Source organism: Mycteria americana, chromosome 1 (assembly GCF_035582795.1).
Source record: "Mycteria americana isolate JAX WOST 10 ecotype Jacksonville Zoo and Gardens chromosome 1, USCA_MyAme_1.0, whole genome shotgun sequence".
NCBI classification, from domain to species: Eukaryota; Metazoa; Chordata; class Aves; order Ciconiiformes; family Ciconiidae; genus Mycteria; species Mycteria americana.
This window is the reverse complement of record NC_134365.1, coordinates 104,034,943-104,054,432: the sequence shown is the minus strand read 5'-3', so window position 1 is coordinate 104,054,432 and position 19,490 is coordinate 104,034,943. Positions and strand designations below refer to the sequence as shown.

At 38.1% G+C, this 19,490-nt stretch overlaps 1 protein-coding gene across 4 annotated transcripts; it reads right to left on the bottom strand.

Annotated features, from left to right (window-relative positions):
* Positions 1–110: 110 nt before the first annotated feature.
* Positions 111–19,239, bottom strand: ARL6 (ARF like GTPase 6). Of its 4 annotated transcripts, none has more exons than XM_075515688.1 (8): positions 16,735–16,746; positions 16,258–16,408; positions 13,690–13,754; positions 11,825–11,893; positions 9,318–9,412; positions 5,333–5,462; positions 3,731–3,786; positions 111–1,109 (listed from the first exon to the last, which is right to left on the bottom strand). In XM_075515688.1, exons 2-8 carry the CDS (start codon positions 16,378–16,380, stop codon positions 1,084–1,086), a joined length of 564 nt encoding a protein of 187 aa, XP_075371803.1. In that variant the 5' UTR covers positions 16,381–16,408; positions 16,735–16,746; the 3' UTR covers positions 111–1,083. The 4 variants fall into 4 exon arrangements, with proteins under 4 accessions (XP_075371803.1, XP_075371793.1, XP_075371813.1 ...); XM_075515678.1 differs by lacking the exon at positions 16,735–16,746 and adding an exon at positions 19,184–19,239 and having other exon boundaries at positions 113–1,109; XM_075515698.1 differs by lacking the exon at positions 16,735–16,746 and adding an exon at positions 19,184–19,239 and having other exon boundaries at positions 116–1,109; positions 13,693–13,754.
* Between the last annotated feature and the right edge of the window lie 251 nt (positions 19,240–19,490).

The following is a 19,490-nucleotide window of genomic DNA, read 5'->3' as shown; positions in this document are numbered from 1 at the left end:
CTTAGCATGGGCTTAATTTGTTACCTATGGTACATCTTTGAAGTCAGAAAGTTTACTTTCCAGAATAATCTTTAATAAAACAGTTTTTATATACAATAGAAATATAAGACACATTTCATATTAATGATCTAGTAAACTAATGAACTGTCCCTTAACTGTGTTTCCAAAATATAACTTTCAACCATATGCTCCTTAAATATCTGGAAGAGCAGCCTAGTTTATTAGAAAATGTAACAAATATATGCAATTAAAAAAAGCTTGGCAAAAGAGATACCATTTTATTACAACATACAGTGCTATTTCCATTGTAAAATGGACAAATAAATTCCAAATGAAACTAACAGGGAAACAAAAATCTCTAAGATGTAAAGACCATCAACGAACGTATTTAAGTTAAAAAACCAAACCATGGCATGTTGTATGTTTGAAGTTTTATTGATGGGAATGCAAATATAACCATGGCATATCACAAAAACAATTCGTAACATTTCGTTAAAAGCAGTTCCTTAAAAACATCTGCAATCATCTATAACAAATACACTGAATATTTGAATCCTTGTATCTTAAATCGAAATATTCCTCTAGAAGCCTATTGTAGATGGTTACTAAAAACCCAGCATCAAACTTTACAATAAAAAAATTGCAGAAGTACCTAAAAAGGGGCACCTAAAATCAGTAGGTATCTCATGCAGCTGTATTTCAGGAAGTGCTGATTATTCTTTCTCAGGAAAATAAATATACCCATTTGGACAAAAGGTGTCCCCCCAAAAAAACAGAGGGGCATTTCCTGATGGCTAATTATCACCTAAAACTCAAATGAATGCAGATGTTTATTGTTAACACAATTTTTTTTAAAATATGCTCTCCAGTCATGAGATTCAATTTAATTCATCAACGTGCATACCTGAGGTGCTATGTTGTCTACATTCAGTTTTCCTGCAAGAGATACTAAAAGAAAACAAGACAACATAGTATATTTTAGCTGAACTGGTCGTTTTCTTCAAATCATTCTTCCTCTCCAAGGAACTTGTATACCTACTGACAAAGTTTGTAAAAGAACGCCAGACATCTTTCATTTATCTCTCATGTCTTCATTGCTTGGATCTGATCTGTTAATAAAAAGAAACAGCTTGTCTTAACACAAGATGAATTCTTGCTGTATTTTGCTTTTTGAAAACGTAACCCAGTATTGTCCAGGTTACAGAACTATGCCAATAGATCTTTTGGTGTAGTTACAAGAATGGGGGACAACGCAGTTAGAGTTGTTTCCAACTTGCTCTCTCATCCACTTCTGGAATTCCTCCACAGCCAAGTCGTTTCCCCCAAATGTTGCTAATTAAACAGGAATACTCTTCCACATAATTCAATTTTTATCTTTTTGAGGGTTATAAGGTAACTTTTATGAGAATAAGGCCTGGAAGTTTACTTTATGAAGTATGCATTTCAGTTTCTTGTACACATTTCAGCCTCCACATAACTGAACATTAACTAACTCCCCAACAGCAAAGGATTTAAAGGTTGGTTTTGAATAACTCACATGAAAACTTCTTTGCTCTCAGTAGCCACACTTCTGCATACTGCTGCCTGATTGCCACTTCTCAGTTCACTTCAAACATTTCCTTAAGCATAAATGTACTGCATCCCCATTACAAAATGTGGAAATCAGCACAATTTCCCTCACTAATAGGGAACATGAGCTGGGTTTAGACTGTTGTGAGACAGGTCAGTTTTACCTTACTGATGATGTGGTGTTGCAATAGTAACCCCATTACCAAATAGGGAAATCTGCAAACTCAGCCTTCACTAGGGGAAAAAAGACAAAACCTTCTTCCCCTGCCACCCCAAATCTGTAATGGGTCTGCAAAAGGTAACTAAGGAAAGCATGTCTGTTGACAAGGAGAATTGTGCATTGCATTCTTAACCAGGTGTCATTTCCTCCACTGAATTTTATGCCATCCACAGGCTGTGATTTAGGGACCACTGTAACTTAACAGTTGTTCCAAATATTTCCATCTAGAGTTCTAGCAATGAGGAGGAGAACCGTAGTAAAAATTTGTTCTTGAAATATCAAAGTCTTCATCCATTAAAAGTATAACTGCCAAACTGCACATGCTTAGGCAACAATTCTGTTTAAACCCAACCCCTCTTAAGCTTTTGGGGACACTGAGCCAAGGAGTTAAAGGAAATTTTTAGATAAGGCCCATCCATGAAGAATTTCAGCTCATAAAATTAAGGTGTTTAACAATCCATGAGAAGTGAATAGCTATGAAGAACTATGTGAGTGACAGCAGCAGCACCTGCTTACTGTGCTTAAAAATCTACACATACAACTTAAATATTTTGTCAGAGAATATTTAGACAAGCATTTGAGATCTTTTTAAGTAGCTTGAAGCTATGTACAAAACCATCAACTCAAATTGGATTGAAACTTAGAAGGTTCCTCAAAGATAAGCAGAGACCCTGAAAATCACAGGGAAATATTACAAAATCAGAACTACGCCTGACATTTGGAAAAAGTACGTGATTTGGAATCTGCCTCTATGATAACAGGATAGAGCAGTGAAGGAAACTCCATAGTAAGATTCTGGTTCCCCACGACAGAACTCTTTTAGATGGTGGAGGATGCATCACTGTTCTTCTGTAAGGCAGTAAAGCTCTTTACAAAGACTATTTTTGGCTAGTATCCCTTCTTCTGAAAACATGACCAAATGTTTTTGTATTCTGTAGTAACACAGTAAAACAAACCGTCTCTTTCTAATTAGCAGTAAGGATTCTAAATAGAAAGGACAGTCTGGTATCCATAGATAAATAGATATACGTGAAATCGGGGACAATGTTGGGTATTTAGCTGCCTTTTGAAGGAGTTCATTGGCACTGACTCTGGAGCATCCCTGACATCTAGCGGCTGCCAGAGCACAGAACATGCCAGTTCAGAGACGCCGTCTTGCAGATTCAGATCGTACTACGCTACCTAATACACTCACAATGTAAGCAACGTAAATTAGGGAGCTAAAACTAGAATGAGTCCACCAAAACAATACCACGCTTCACTATTCTATACATTTAGCAGTACACGGGAGGACAAAAGAGACAAGATCCTTACCAACATACAACAGAAGGATATACAGCATCCATACCAAGTTTGTAATTAAAAACATGTATGTAATGCATCATCTAAGCTGGATCTGATATTTTCTACGTAGTTATGAGTGTCTGCATATGCTATGATCGTTATAATGTAAGCTGTTCTTATTTAGCTCTAGATTAAAGAACTGAAGTTGAATAATCAAAACTAGTGTATTTGTCTGTGTACTTTGCTTATTTTTCTAGCCTGCTTATTCACCATTTCCTGATACATAACATTAAGTTATGTAAAACTGGGACAGGACAGTAAGAATAAATTAAAGAACAAACTGAAGTACGGCAATAATAAATTGAAGTGCAGGAGCTGGTATTATTATTGTTTACAAGAAAGTTTACAGTTTGCAAGAGTACGTACTAATATTTCATAGTACACACTTCTGTCAGAGAAACTGACATGATCTTTTGTGTACATTAAGGAGGTAAATGAAAGGCAAATATGAGATAGAGCATCAGTACTCACTGTGTAATTTGATCTGATAGCAGAAGTGGACAGAAAGAAAACAAAGGAAATAATAAAGAAAAAACCTTATAAAATGAAAAAGTTTAACAGAATGAAAATAGAGCAAGAGAATTACATATGATATACCTTGGAGCCAATCCACACCTTCTTGTAATCCTTCTCCTTTAAGAGCATCACTGGCACTGAAAGAAACAAATCTAATTACAAAAACACTGTAAAAAAAACAGTTTTAGCAGAGTCATCACTATACTTGCTACTTTGCAATTCTGTAAATTACATCAAGTACAGTTTACTCAAGTTTTCTTCATATGGAGAAGGCTGCTTCTCAAATGATCTGTTCTAGAGTACCTTCCCAATACGGAAACACCATTTCAAGATGTGATCTATTTTAATTCCAGTTTCAAGGCAGAGGAATTGTTCCTAGAAAATGAGGGGTTCTGGAAGAGCTCCCACACAAGGCAGCCACATTGTTCTGCAGCACCTCCACTTAGAAACTCCCTCCTCAGACTATGCTATAAAAGATGTGTACTACCTACAACAACAGCGATGAATCATAGAATCATTTAGGTTGGAAGAGACCTTTAAGATTGAGTCCAACCATCCTCCCATGCAGTTCCTATACACAGCAACAATGTCGGAGTACTGGAAGAAGAAAGTATAGTGCATGCACACTTCATTGTAACAGCAACCCTACGAGTGTCTGTTAACATCTATTAATATTAAGCTACACTGAGAGCAGTGTAAAGCTACCTTTTGAATGACAGGGGTATAACTGTTTAAAGGGCCCTCATTCTTCAGCTTATGAAAACTAGCATAGCAGTGAATCTGGACTGTTACTGCGGTTAGCTCTAAAATTATTTTCCAAGGAGCTTGGGAATTCATCAGTGTAATTTCTGAGACAAAAAGCAGTGACCCCAAAACAACGCCCAGGTAATCAAGTTTAATATTAAATGGCCTAAAATGAAAACTGTAGTTTTCAGCAGCATTTAGCTGCTGATTTCACTTTTATAGTATCTGAGGAATTTAATAAGACAAAAATCTAACTTCTATAAAACACTTCTGGTAAAAGGAGAGGTTTTTTCCTTGTGAACACTGGCACGAAATCCTTCTATTTATATGAAAGCTTACATCCTGCAGAAAGAAAATACACTAGCTCCTACAACTAAAAATCCCCTCAAATATTACATGGTACAAAAAGTACAGTGAGAATTCACGTGAATTCTCCCTCTGAATTCACGTGAGAGCAGTTTACTAAATGGCCTTTCAACAGTAGTTTACTAAAGCATCTGCAGAGTGGGAAAAAAAACCCCCAACCTTAAAGGTTTTACTGTTGATATTCTGAAACCTGCAAGACAAACTAGCAGCAGCACTCTGATAACAATTCTACTCACTTTCCCAGCAAAAAATAATAGCAGCTGTTCTTCTAATAAGAACACTGCTTTCTGATTTCACTAGAAATCCTCCATTTCATTATTTGGGTAACAGTTCTATTGTGAAAATTTTCAAGACACGGTCTACATGAATGCATTGTGTGTTTAAAACAAGTTTCATAGCAAGTATTGTAATATCACTACTGTTTCCACATGTGGCGGCATAGCATTTTATCTGGTTGATTTAATTTATGTTATATAATACTGAGTGGCATGACAGAGCCACTGAGTGGCATGCCATACATAATATGAATGTACAAAGTAATACCAATAAAAGGGTAGAAAAAGGGAAATTTACCAGATATGCCAGGGCTTGTCTTTGATGTTTTCTAACGACAGTAACTGAGATACTTTCACAGACGATATTGCATCCCTGAGGTCCATCTTGTTAGCAAAGAAGAGAATAGGCAGTCGACGGTGCTTAATATCTAGGCATGAGCAGAAATAGAACTGTCATGATATTATGCAACACTTATTAATCTCTACAGGTAATAAGCTACAAACAATACAGGAAGGTATTTTGCTCACCTGTAACTGCAATTCTCTGAAGATTGTATCCTACCAAGATGCACACTGTTGGGTCACATGGCCTCTGATGCATGCTTCAAGAATGCTCACAAACTTTCTGGCAGGCTTTGGGATCTTCCACCCCCTCTCCCCCTACCTTATACATACATTTAAAGCTGTAGGTATAAATTGCTGGTGAAACTGAGGAACAGGACATCAAACAACTGCCTACAAATACTACACATCTCTGCTTAGTGAGGACTGGATGTGTAAAATGGACAGAAAAATTATTTGTAATCATAACCTCACAACATAACCTCACAACAGTATGGAGAAGAACCTCACACCTTCATAACCTCACAACAATAGTTGCATAAAGGTAGTCCGAATTATCCTTTAGCATCCTGGAGAGCATCCATGACTTCATAAAATAGGAAAGAAATGCATGTCTGGACATCCCTTATCCTACCTTCACTTGAAGAAGGATTTCTTTCCCAGCAGCTCTTCTCAACTAGCAGTGGGAACTACTAACCAAACCAAGTACACTGGCAATTTCTGGCATACATACACATTCAAAAGCATAAGCCTCGCTGATTACCACAAAAGACTAGAGAGTCATTGGAAGGAAACAAAGTATACTCTCTTCAACCTGACAGATGTAAAACTGCCAAAAAGTTACCAGCACCAAGACTAACTGTAAGAATTTTTAATATTATTTAAACAAAGGATGAATTACAGGATTAGACTTAAATCTACATTTAAGTCTATCAATCAATTCTTGATGGGAAAAGAACTTACCCCCCCCCCCCCCGATGAAAATTGCTATACAGTCTCTTTTTAAAATAGTAAAAAGAAAAGGTTATTTCACACAGGAAACAAGCTAAAGATTTATTTTAAAACTTCAAACATAAGCCAGCTGCACCTGCTGGGGCAGGGAGGGCAGGACACAAAAAAACCAACAAACTGTCAATGCTGAAGTGGTTTGAATCTTCCTAATTATGTTCTTTTCAAACCCCCTACTGAACATTTCCACAAAATCAGTGGAGATAACGCTATCTACCCATACTCAGAGATCATGAGTGCTGACCAAAACACTGACACATTTACCCTATCTGGAGCTCTTTTTTCCTCTGATATCCTCTAACACAAATCAAAGGCCTCAAAATACAAGCACAGAGTGTCATTAAATCTCTGTTTTGATTCCATAATTGAACAGCTTTTGTGTCTCCTGATTGAAACGTGTACATTAATCTATAGTATAATTAAATGAACCCTGGTACCCACAGGTTGCAGTTTATGGATAAATTAAAAGCTCAGAAAATACCTGACATCACATATGCAAATAGCCAAGTTAATCAAGGAATCTTCAGTGTTTTTTTAAAGCAATTAAAAAGGGGCACAACCTACCCACATAGACTCATAAATGTACACTTAAATATGTTTGCTAAATAAAGTGGTGGTCGCAGAAATTTACATTATTTCCTACCATATGGCATTGTTTCCTACTATGCAGTATTCCCCCCCACACTTTTTATAGTTATTAATGGAAAGCTAACATTTTCTATTTGCAAGTAGTTATGAGTTAACACATTAAAAAAAAAAAAAGAAACCCAGACACTAGATGCGTGATGTGTAATTTTATACAAAGAATTTACAGTTTACAGGAATTTCAGTTTATTTTAGAAGCATGTGCTGGAGGTCAAGTGACCCAAGAGTCAATATCTAAAAAAGTAATCTACAGACTACCATCTTGCAAAACGCTGAAGAATGAATTTTGATTAAAAAAATAACACAACAACAGTGATCATTAAACAAGCCATTATTTGTAGAGCACATTGCCCACTTATGCACGTAAAAATCATTTATAGTTCCGATCCACAAAACAGTCCCAGCTAGTACAACTTCTAACCCCCTTAATGCTTCACAGTACACATTCCCTCTCACCTGACAACCTCAGGCAAAGTCTGGCAAAAAGAGAGGGAACTGTTTTAGTGAAGGATTGCTAAGAGTTCCAGAGACAGGAATTGATTCAAGGTTGTTACCCTGCATCCATTTAAACCTTAAGTAAACATGTAAATTTAAACCACTCCATGAGGTTCACAGAGGCAGAAGCATAGATGGAGAGAAAGTAGGGTATGCAGGAAGAAAAGCAGGACAGCAATACAAATCAAAATATTGATATAGTAAACCAGTTATATATTAATTCAGTTAACAGCTACTTTTATCAAACATGACTACTAGAAGAACTTTTTATTCTCTTTGGTTCTCTCAGATGTGACCTATCAAAATCCAAAACGATAAAACAGGAACACTGTTGCTGCATATGAGCTGAGCTGCTTCAAGGCAGAAATACAAAACTGCCCTTTTCCTGGTTCTAGGGAATGTACTAGGTGGCCATAGCCATGGTCTTTCAGAACTAGAAGACACAAACACATCAACAATTGAACAGCGCTGAACTGCTAGACCAGCATTAATAACCTACTAATGCCTAAATTAAAGGCCCCACCTAAGCTTGCACCTCCTCAGTCTTAACACTTTCACTCTTTTGCCTTCTAATAAATCTGAAACTTATTACAGCAGTCTTTACCTCCCACCCTTGGTCCTATGTGGTTTCCATTTTACCAACAGAATCGCCTTTTACCACTGTGTTAATACCTGCTTTGGTACAAAGTCCCCTGGCCTCTATGTAATCCACCTGCAGCCTTTGGTTCACCTCATCCTCCCTTTTGACCTTTGCAAGACTGTCTTTTCAGTGTCTGCATTTGAAGTGGCCCATACCCTTGAACATGAAATTAAGAGGGCCCAGTCACACACACTCAGCTACAGCATCTTTGTTGATGAACTAATGTATTATATGCAGTCTTCATGGAAAATGAAATCATAGTAACATAATTGCCCCTATCACATACTACTTTTCTTGGTTAGAAATGAAAGTCAGCTTCTCCTTTCTTACTTTCAGCATGGTAACCCCACAAGTTAAGGCTCTACCATCTTAATAAATAAATAAGAAATTACAGGATTATTTCACTTTTAAATTTCCTGCATTTAGTTTTATAATCTGGTTAGTCAGAGCAATTACCTAAAGTGCTGAAAGTCAAAATTGCATATTGCTTACAAAAACATTCCAGTAATGCTGGCTGTACAGAAGGGTGAAGAAGCAAAGAACTGACTGATCTCAGAACTTATTTTAAAATAAGTGTGGCCTCATGTTAAAAAACAAACCAAACAAACAAAAACCCTAAAACCAACCCCCTGATCATAAATCCTCTCATACCCTCTTCCATCCCACATATCCTTTTATAGGCAATTGAAACTGACTGGTATAATTATCCCTCCTATTTCTGGCTAAAGCATAATAATAATTAAAAAAAGAAGATTAAAAAAAGAAATTAAAAGTTACATTAAAGGAATTAGCTGTCTTCATGGAAAAATCCAGACAAGGAGATACTTTTTTGTATGTGTTCGTCATCACATACAGACTCTCCAGCTTTCAAAGGGTCAAAGTCTATTCTTCCTCAAAACAATGCAATTTTTGATCTATATTGATTAATGAGACCAATCCAACTCAGTGTAGCCAACTGAAGTATGACCAGTTTGTAAATGTGAATAGGTATAAACCCCCCCCCCCCAAACTTATTGAAGACTATTATTGTTCTAGTATTCATGAATGGCTAAAATATTTGCAAAGTACTCAGAATGCTGAATGTGTCAGATAAGGGCTTTTCTTAAGACAACATAACAAACATGGAGACAGAAGGGGAAAAAAGCCTCCTCACCTGGATGATTCAGAAGGGTGTCAAGTTCTTCTTTGGCCACAACCATTCTTAATTTGTCACTGCTATCAATGACAAAAATAATAGCTTGGCCTTCTCTGCATAACATAAAAAGAGCAAAGAGGCAAATTATAGGTTCTTTTAAACTGTGATTAAGAAAAGGCTTCAGAAGAAACACCAAAAAAGCAAACAAACCTGATTTTTTTTCCTCTAATTTTTGTTGTTGTTATTTACCATTAACATTTGAATCCAGCCTTATTTCTGAAATTCAATCTTTTGGTAACCTGCATAATTTTTTGAGACATGAGGTTGTTAGCTGCGTGACTCATACAAGGTTCAGTCTACACAGACCCTTCAGAAAAGCTTGATTTCACTACTGAGGCTGAAAAATGAACTCTGAAAATGTAACCAACTGCTATTCTGACAGTGTGGTCAGACAAAGAAAATCTCAAAACACGTTTTTGCAGAAATTCTTTATTTCCTACACTAAACCAAGTTTATTTGGAGAAAGGTCAATCACCTTTTTAGGAAAAAACTGTGTCTCCACAGCTGTTTAACACTAGGCATATGCAGATTAATTTAACTTTTACAGAACTCTGCATAAACAGGATCTTTCTTTTGTTTTGAATAACAGATAAAAACTTTAAAAGATTTCAAATCATTAAGACATTTTGCTGGCAATATGACCACAGTCACAACATATATACAAGTATTCAACTCATTATTTCAGGATATTACTGGTATTTTATGACTTGATGTTCCATTTATTGAAACTTATTTGAAAGCAAAATAAAGTCTGAACAATTCAGTTGAACAGTTATAAACAATCACACAAAGCATTTTTAATTTACATTTTAATGTAATATTCACTTCTCCTTCATTTTACATTTCTCCGAGAGACCATTACAGATACATTCTTCACCCCCCAGCACCATCTACCTTCGTATTTTTATAAGAAATAGTCCTAGACCTACTGAAAAACAGAAATAACTTGATCAGCCTAAGCCTATATGAGAAGGTCCATTCTCTTCTGGAGTACAGAAGAATTTTAACAGCAAATAAACCTTTTGCATACTAGCTGAAAATGCCTAAGTTATTTTTATGAGCATACAGTATTTTTCTAGAGGAATCAGAGTCCTAGCATGTATTTACTACAAAAAAGTAACTTCACAAACAAGTAACAGTAATAGGGACACAACATGAGTTTACATATATTTAAGACAAGTGTACTTTGAGGACATCCTAGAAGATAGTTTCAAGCCAAACAGAAGAAAGGGGCAAGCTTCAGCTACTCCAAAGAAACTACTTAGACACTCGATCAGATTTGATTGCCATTTTGCAGTTTTTGCAAAATTAAATCTTGCTTAACTTTATAAACTGAACAGCACATTATTATTTTTATATTATTCTTAGAAGTTAATCTTAAATATGTGACTACTGCACTGGATCAGGAACAGAGGTGGACACAAGTGCACATTTCACTGTCAACATTACCTAAGAAACCCCCTTACTGTTAAGATGAAAAAGGCTATTTATGCCATACAAGGGATAAGTTACTACATTAAATACAGCAGTCAGAAAAAATTATTTGCTTATGAAGCACTATACTAACATTTTGAGAGCAGCCTAAGGGCATCAGTTATTGAAATCCAAAATATTTGGGAGACATATGTCTAACACTCTTGGAACAATGAAGATCTCCTACCCACGCAACAAGTTTTCAAATTGCTAACTCGTATTTTGCACAGAAAGGGAATGAAGTGTTAATCCTCAATTAAAGAATACTTTAAGCTCTATCACATGAAATATTAATATTTAATCAATATTATAATCTTCAGAATTTCTCTGTTCTATTTCTCCAAGCTATTTCTGTGTGGTTTACTACTGTTCACCTTATTTAGATTAGCATCAGGTGTTACAGAATAACAACGAGACAACATAAAGGAAGATTCAAGTTTCATTAGAAGCTAGAAAAACAGAAAATGGTGTCTATTACCAATAAGGCAATACCATAGTTATAAAGTACAGTGAATATCCTGCTTAATAAATAACATCTAAGAATACTTGGTCAAGTTCTTAGTTACATGTGCCTCATTCTCTGAGGTTAATTTCCCTCATCTCTAAAAATCTCAGCCATCAGCCAGTATTTTTGGGTCTTTTGTCACCTACCTACAGAAGAATAGAAAAACAGGAAACCTAACTCATCTTGGTGCTTTCTTACAGGACTGGTTTTCAGGTTTCAACATTTAAATCCCATCTTTAATATGCTCCCCCAATCTTTGAGTCAACAAGATGTCCCCAGAAGCATGCTGATGAACAGCTTCTAAAAATTTTCATTTTTTAGAACAGAAAGAAAAGTTGTATTTATCCAGAATGACCTTCTGTCAAACACCAGGCGTAAGTCTTCTCTGAATCATTTCTAACCACTAGATATTATAATACTTCTGTTTAAATAATGTATGCAACAGCTAATACGAACAGCAATGCTTTAAAATAAATGATAGGCTTACTTGTAGTAATGTTCCCAGAGGTTTCTGTATCTCCCTTGACCTGACATATCAAACACTGTGAAAGACAAACTGCAAAGAAAAGAAGTGTATGAGGCACAGAAACAAAGAACCAAACCCAAACTATTTTCTTTGGGAGAAAATAGCCAGAAAATAGCCTGGGAGAAAAAAGCCAGATCAACTTGAATCCTAATCAACTGAGGAAGATTCCCAAAGGAATTCTGGTTACTCTATCTGCCTTCAAACTATCCTACCCAGTTTTGCAGTCTTATTATAGAAATATTTCACAATGGAAAGTATGGTTTTGTTTATTCTCTGAATAAAAGAACTAAACCCATTATAAAAAGTTACATCAAATATAAAATAAGCTCCCATTCAGCCTCTCTTTTTATCACATTTGTATTGAATATTGTTTATAATGTTGAGTAAATGAAATTCAGATGAGCTATGACTTAAAATCCACAGCCTGCCTTAAATTCTGTCCCTAGACAGGCACCAATAACATCCAAAGGCTTCTGTATGCAAAATAAAAAGCTTTTTTTTAAAAAAAAAATCCACCTTCGGGGGGGGGGGGGGGGGGGGGGGGGAGGGAATCACATTCTGGTAATAACAGGCTACCTCAGGTGACCAAGCTACAAAAGGTAGTCTCCGCAACTTTGAGATTTCGCCCAAATGCTAAATATAGCAAGTCAACGAACATTACAAAAAATACTGATCCACTCCTGAAATGTCTACAGAAGCAACAGCGACTTCAATATTAGGCTTTCCTGTTTTGGTTAGTCCCAAATAGCTCCCCAAATGGAGGCCATACCAAAATGAAGAGGTGTAGAAAAGGAAGGTCTTCAAACATCCTTTCCACTCTATATCCAGAAATCATCTGATTCTAGACTAGCTGCTCTGCCTCATATAAAGTTATTAGCAACCCCCAAACAATGTTTTGATTGTAATATTAGATTAATGAGGCTTTGGAGTGGGAGTGGGTTGTGGGTTTGTTTGTCTTTTAGGTTTTTTACTCATTCTACACAGTGTATTTGCAGGTCATCTCTCCTACTACAGGATCAGAATAAAAGGAAAGCAATATAAATTGATTTACATTCTCACACAGCCAAACCCCAAACCTGTCTTATGTGCTCTACTGAGACAGAATACAGTTGCTGAGCATCCTATAAAAATATGAAACCTATTAGTCCCACACATCAGCTCATGGAATAAACAATTTTCTTGCAGATCTCTCATCCAGTGGGGCATGCTGCTTGGTTTGAAGACTAACTGCACCCATTAAAAATACACTGTGAAGGCTACAGAATAATATCTAACGTTACCTCCTTGAAGTATCTTTGTCTCACGATGTTCCTTTTCTAAATCTTAGCCTTCATTCAACCAATGATTTCTTCCTCCTTTTCCTGACCTTTGCCCCTGCCATCTTTACATTGCTAATGTTGTAGCCACCATTTTTCATTTAATGAGATTAGACTGCAATCTCTTCAGAGTCCCTCCAGTGAGAGTGCTTAATGGAATATAGGTTATCATCTAAGCAACTGTCTCTCCTCAAGTCTGTAACAGTGCCCTATTCTGAAATTCTTAACCATACAGAAATCAGATTCTTATACACACTATTGCACAAAACTTTTTTTTTTTTTGACACATACCAAATTTTATAGCAGCACAAAATGCACAATATATTCTAACATTGTCAGTCCTGGATCATGATTCGGACTCCTGGGTATTAACAACATTTCAGCAAACTGCATGTCATGTCATTATACCACCACACATTATACTCAGTTACATCCCACTGAAAGAGGTAATTAAGTCCAACTATTCTATATTAATTAGTACTGCTAAATGGAGAAAATGAAAGAAACTACTACCTCGATGTCTTGAATTTCTCTATACTGAATCCTATTGTTGGAACGATGTCCTGAGTTTGAGCCTTTAAAGGAAAGAAAGCACAAATTTTACAGTCAAGTTAGAAAATGTAAATATTGAAATATATTTCAAACATGAATACATTACAGATCTATTTTTCCCCACACTGTGCAATACAAAAACTTTCTACAAATCCAGATATTTTATATTAAAAGAGTTCCCAGAAAAGCACAGTAATTCAAAATCAAGGTTTTGTATTTTCTAGGAAATACAGTGAACGCTGTTGGACAAGGCATTTTAGCCTCACGAGTGAGATTCCACCCTTTACATTAGTCTGCATGTACATGTATGTGTGGATATTACTTATGAAATAATGAGGAGCTAGGTTATCATGGAGGATAACATGGAGGATTACGACTGAGGTCAAAGTTCACAATATTTATGCACTTTGGAAATCCCAATGTCAACCCAAACAAGTCTACACAATACCCCAAGACTCTTAGATAAAAGAGGATATACTTCTATCACAGCATTAGATTTGCCATACTCCCAGCTTCTATCCACAGGCTGGAGGAGTCTATTTGACGTTGGGAATTATACCACAGACATTACACAATGTAATGTAAAAAAACATAATTCTATTCAAACTACTAGACCACTGGAAGAAACCACCATTTACCACAGGGGAATGGCCAAAACATAAAGCATTATCAATAGATCTGTCTGATAACCAGGTTTACTGCTGAGCTAGCCAAGGAACCTATCAGCAAAGCTGGTACAACAGAATAGCTCCTTTAAGAAGCATTGATATTGAGCAGGGAGAAAGGTCACATTCCTTAGATTACAGAGCTGTCTGAGAAAGTGACAAGCAATCCTTTTACAGACTTTCTAGAGCCCCTTATTAAAAACACTATATATAAGCAGTTGACTACTCGCATACAACTGAAGCAAGCTTAGCTTGTTCACCTGCAGCTTCATTATGAAAATGGCGTTCCACTATCGTAAACAGTTTAGTCAACAGTTCCTGTCACCGAGGGAAGATTTGTGCAGAGTAGACAAGGCATTATTTCTTTAACATTTATTTCAAATGTATTTATCAGGCCCAATAGAAAAAACTGCAAACAGATGGAGAAACACTTGTATTTGCCAGGCACCTAATATATTGCTCCTAGGGCAAAGGAGCAGTTCTTCTTAAGATGACTGGGTTAATCCAGAGCTCAAAATCATCGGTCCATCTGAACCTACTAAAAATAAACAATTTCATCAAGTCTGATCTAACGACATTTGTTGCACATTAGAGAATTTGTCATGCCTCGCAAGGATAGGACTTACACAAGTTGTATGGAAAGCTACCCTCCTAAAGCATCACATTAAATGAAAACATTCAGAAGTAAATTCTCATTACACAATTTACAGTAAAGCAAACAAATTCTATTTATTCTACTTGTGTAATTCCCTTGGGACGTTCTCTAATACCTATTATTGCGATAAATCTTGAAGTCTGCATTCAACTCTAGTTAGGCATCCTTTACTGCTTAAGGCATGACATAAAAACCCTGCTACAATAAAGGTCTCAAAAATGACATAAATATATAATTTGCCTGGTACAAATTGTAGCATTTCCCCCAAACGACTGGCAGCAAATAGTAAGCAGTTTATAGTCTTTGTTTATAAATCTATTTAATTTTCAGTGAAAGAATAATTGCCAGGAATGGAAGAGTAGCAGACTCTTTACCATGTTACATTTTTTAAACAATGTCCAGTGGTGCTTTTCAGGAAAAGTTCAATGGAAATTAAAAACCAAAAGCTGCGTCCTGACGGAAACAGCAGAAATCACCATTTCCCAGATGCACATAACCAAGATGCACAAGCCTCTGGCTTTGAACATGCCTACCAAAATTCATCTATTTCTATTCCATAAACATACCTAGCAACAAGGTAATCCTACTTTAAATTTTGCTCAGAATACTGTGCACTCTTAGTGGCCTGAAACACTGTTCACTGGATGAATGAACTGCAAGTATAAATGCTACTTATTTTGAAAGCTATTCTGCTTTAAAAATGCTGAAGTCACCATTAAGTATGCACCTTCACATTATTTCCTATTTTATTATTTATTATATACTTACTATTTCTCAGGAAGAGATTAAAATAAACATGGTAAATGTAGACAAGTATAAGTTCTTATACAACCATATTAATCCCAAATGTTCAACACATCACTTGTAATTGCAGTCCTGTAGCAATTATTTAAGTGACTTAAGAAAGCTGTTTCAGATCCTGATTTCAGCCATCATAAACCCTTCCTTATTGGGTGATCTTAGAAAAAACGTGCTACATTAACAGTCTTTTTTGGGGAACTGTTTTCATAAAATGCACATGAATGCTTACATTTTATTTTAGTTAGCTGGAAACTCTTAAAATATATTTGTTCCACTGTACTAAATCAAAAAGCTCTTTACATCTTCTCCATGGTCACATTTAGTGTAACAGCATGCAAAACCAGTTTAAACAAACATCAACTCTGCAGTAAAAACCATCAACAGCGAACTAGGTAGGCTACTTACATTTGAAGGTTTAAGCTTATTTATGATCGTTGTTTTGCCGCTATTGTCCAAGCCAAGGCACAAAACATGAACCTCCTTTTTCTTCAGCCCAAGCCATCCCGCTAGCTTGTCAAACAATCCCATAATTCTGGCTCAAATACACAGGGATCACCTGTTGTTCAGAAAATCAGAGAAGGAAATAGCTGTTGGAAAACCGTTACATGTACAGCAGCGCTAGCACAGTAGGTGGGCATGTCCATAAACTTTTAAAAGGACAGTGTGAATAAGACACTATACAAACACTGTCACAGCAGGTTTGCTTGGTATACTAAGCAAATGGAGTATAAGCTGATTATAGCGAAGAGGCCTTGATACAAAAGTAGATTGGCTGTTTATAGCCCTGTCTGTATAACGCAATGTCCTTGATTCACTGTGGGTAGCAATATTGCCATCATTCTGAGCAGTCCAAATAGGAGTACTCCTGCAACACTTCCTTACCTTCCACCAAACTGGAAAAAAAAAGGAAAACCATTACATTTTACTTCAAATTGTCTGTAGTCCAGTCAGTCATCATACTTTAGGTGACAAAGCAAACCAGTATTTCCCTTCTTCAGCACCTGCTACATAATTTACTGAACTATGAAGCAAATAAAGTAGCCTCTGTCAATTCAATTCAAACTCTAATTGTAACAGGCTTTGCTGATATTAACATGTATAAATTAGGAACTCATTCACTACAAATAGAAACTGATTATAATAGATCCAACAGACATGAAGTCAACCACCGTAACATTAACGCACACCTCAGTTAGATGCCAAACTCCTATTCCTGCCCAGAGACTGACTGAAGTTAACTGGCAGTAGCATATTTGAACGAGCTTATATCACGTGTTCCCTTGCAGTACCTGGCTGTACGTACTTTACAAAGAGCATAACCCTTGTCTATCCTGAATGAATTCCACTATGGATAATTTCAGCAATCAGACAGCTGAAATATTTGTGACGCATTCAATAATAAAGCATTTAATTAATGCCAGAGGAATTTCGTGGAGTGCTGAAGGCTGTTTTTTCTCTCAATAAAGAAAAAACACACAGCACCGGACAACTCGGATTGTGATCTTAACTACCTCAGAAAATCATGGCAGGAAGAAGAAAAAACAACATCAGTGAGAAGTATTTGGTCTCACTTCTTCACTAAGTGATTACAAAATGATGATTGACTGCATTTTAATAGAAATAATTTAAAAATATTTGAATTTAATGAAGTCACATAAGCCATCACCTTTGTTTACAGTATGATCTTTTTGTTGTTGTTTTTTAATACAGATCCTTTTTAAAGCTTTATCTAATGCGTTTTGATTCAAGACTGGTAGTGATCTACAGAGTGGCTATGTGTGTAACAGCTACATGCAGTTGTCACCAGATTAAACAAGTCCAACGTTAGTTATAGCAACTCCCTCAAAGAAAAAAAATAGTGATTTTTCTTCTAACTCCCTTTGTTTTATGCCCTACTCCTTTTTTAATATACATACAACTCTGAAAGCAGATTAAGGCTTACTGTTTATTATCAAATTAACCTGACAAAACCCTGCTCCAAAACACATTACTTTCTAGTCCAATCAAGAGCCTTATCTGTATATTCTAGATGATAAGGTCCAAAAAAATACCTTGCAGGTACTCTTAAAATGGAAAAGGAGAAAAATGCAAGCACTTAGAAGATACTTCTAGGACTTCACTTTTAAACCCAAAAGCCTAAACACACATTCTTTGACAACAGTTCCTAGCAACATTTTAATTACAGCCATTTTTTCTAGCAGTTTGTCATAACAGTTGGCAAAGTAATTATTTAAGAATACAACGGGGAAAAAAATGCACCCTTGACTTCTTGCCCTGCCCCTTTTCTCCCATTCTTTTTCTCAGCTGTGGAGAGTTACAGCAGTAACAGCTGGCACAGGTTCCTTTTTTTTTTTGCCAGTCGATATTAAGCCTACAATGCTATATATATAGCGTATGTTAGACATGTCCTAAAATTATTTAAGATAGAGTTTGGTCCAGGAACTTGGAACTGTAAGCCTGTCTGCGGCATCAGTGATTAACGCTTGTTGTGCCTAACCAGGCTGCGAAACTCCTGAAGAGAAACCAGCGATGCAAGGCATTTGGAGCAGCGGGGACTGGCCGCTAGGAAGCGGCGCCAGGCGAGCCGCACGGCCCTGCAGACACCCGCCCAGAGATGCCCGGGCCGGCACAGCCACCTCGCTCCGCTGGCTGCTGAGCAAAGACATGGCAACCCGCTGCTCCAATGAGCGGCACGCTACGCTGAAAGCGACAGGCCGCGGGGTGCTATAATACACACCCTGGTTCTGAGGAGATCAGAGCCCATGGCCCGCAGAGGCCCCTTCCAAACTAAACGACACTAAAAGCCCATTTAATTCACGTAGATTACTCAAATGTAAACGCCGAGATACCAAGCGTACCCAAGCCGCCTACGGAGGCCCTTTCAGATTAGTATAATTTAAAACTCTGGCTATAGGTTTTGGTTGTGTTTTTTTTTTTTTTTTTTTTTGCAGGACACCCGACTCCCACCACGCTCGGGGCGAGCGGGCGAGGAGCCAGGGCCCAGCACGTCCCCAGCAGCGATCGCGACCGGGCTGCTCGGCGCTGCCAGGAGGACGGGACTCCCCCTCCCGCCGCCGAGCCCTCCGCAGCAGCCTCCCTCCTCAGCAGCCCCCCTAGCAGCGGCCGCTCCCGCACCGAGGCCCCGAGCCGCCCTGAGCAGGGCCAGCCCCGGGTGCCGCCGCAACAGGCGCGAGTTCAATCGCCCGGAGCGAGACGGAAGGCCCCGTGCCGGTGGGGCACGGCTCCCCGCCCACGCTACCCCACAGGAGACCGGGACCGGCCGGTGCCCCGCGGCTCCAGCTCCCGCGCTCCCCGCGGCCGCAGCACAGACCTCGGCCCGCGAGATGTCGGCCAGGCCCGACCGCCGCCTGCGCCGTTGCCGAGGAAACCGCCGCCCCGCCCCCGCCAATCCCTTCCCCGGCGAGGCCGCGCCCCGCCTCCCGCGCCCGCCCGCGGCAGCCCCGCCCCTTCCGGCCAACTCGCGAGGCCGGCGGTTGGGGCGGTGCTCCACGCGAGGCCACGCCCTCCCTGCCGGCCCAACGGCCGCCGGCGGGTGTGAGGGATGGCGGGCGGCGGGGGCTGAGGGCCTGGCCTGGCCTGGCCTGGCCTCTGCCCGGGGCTGCCTGCGGGCGGGCGGG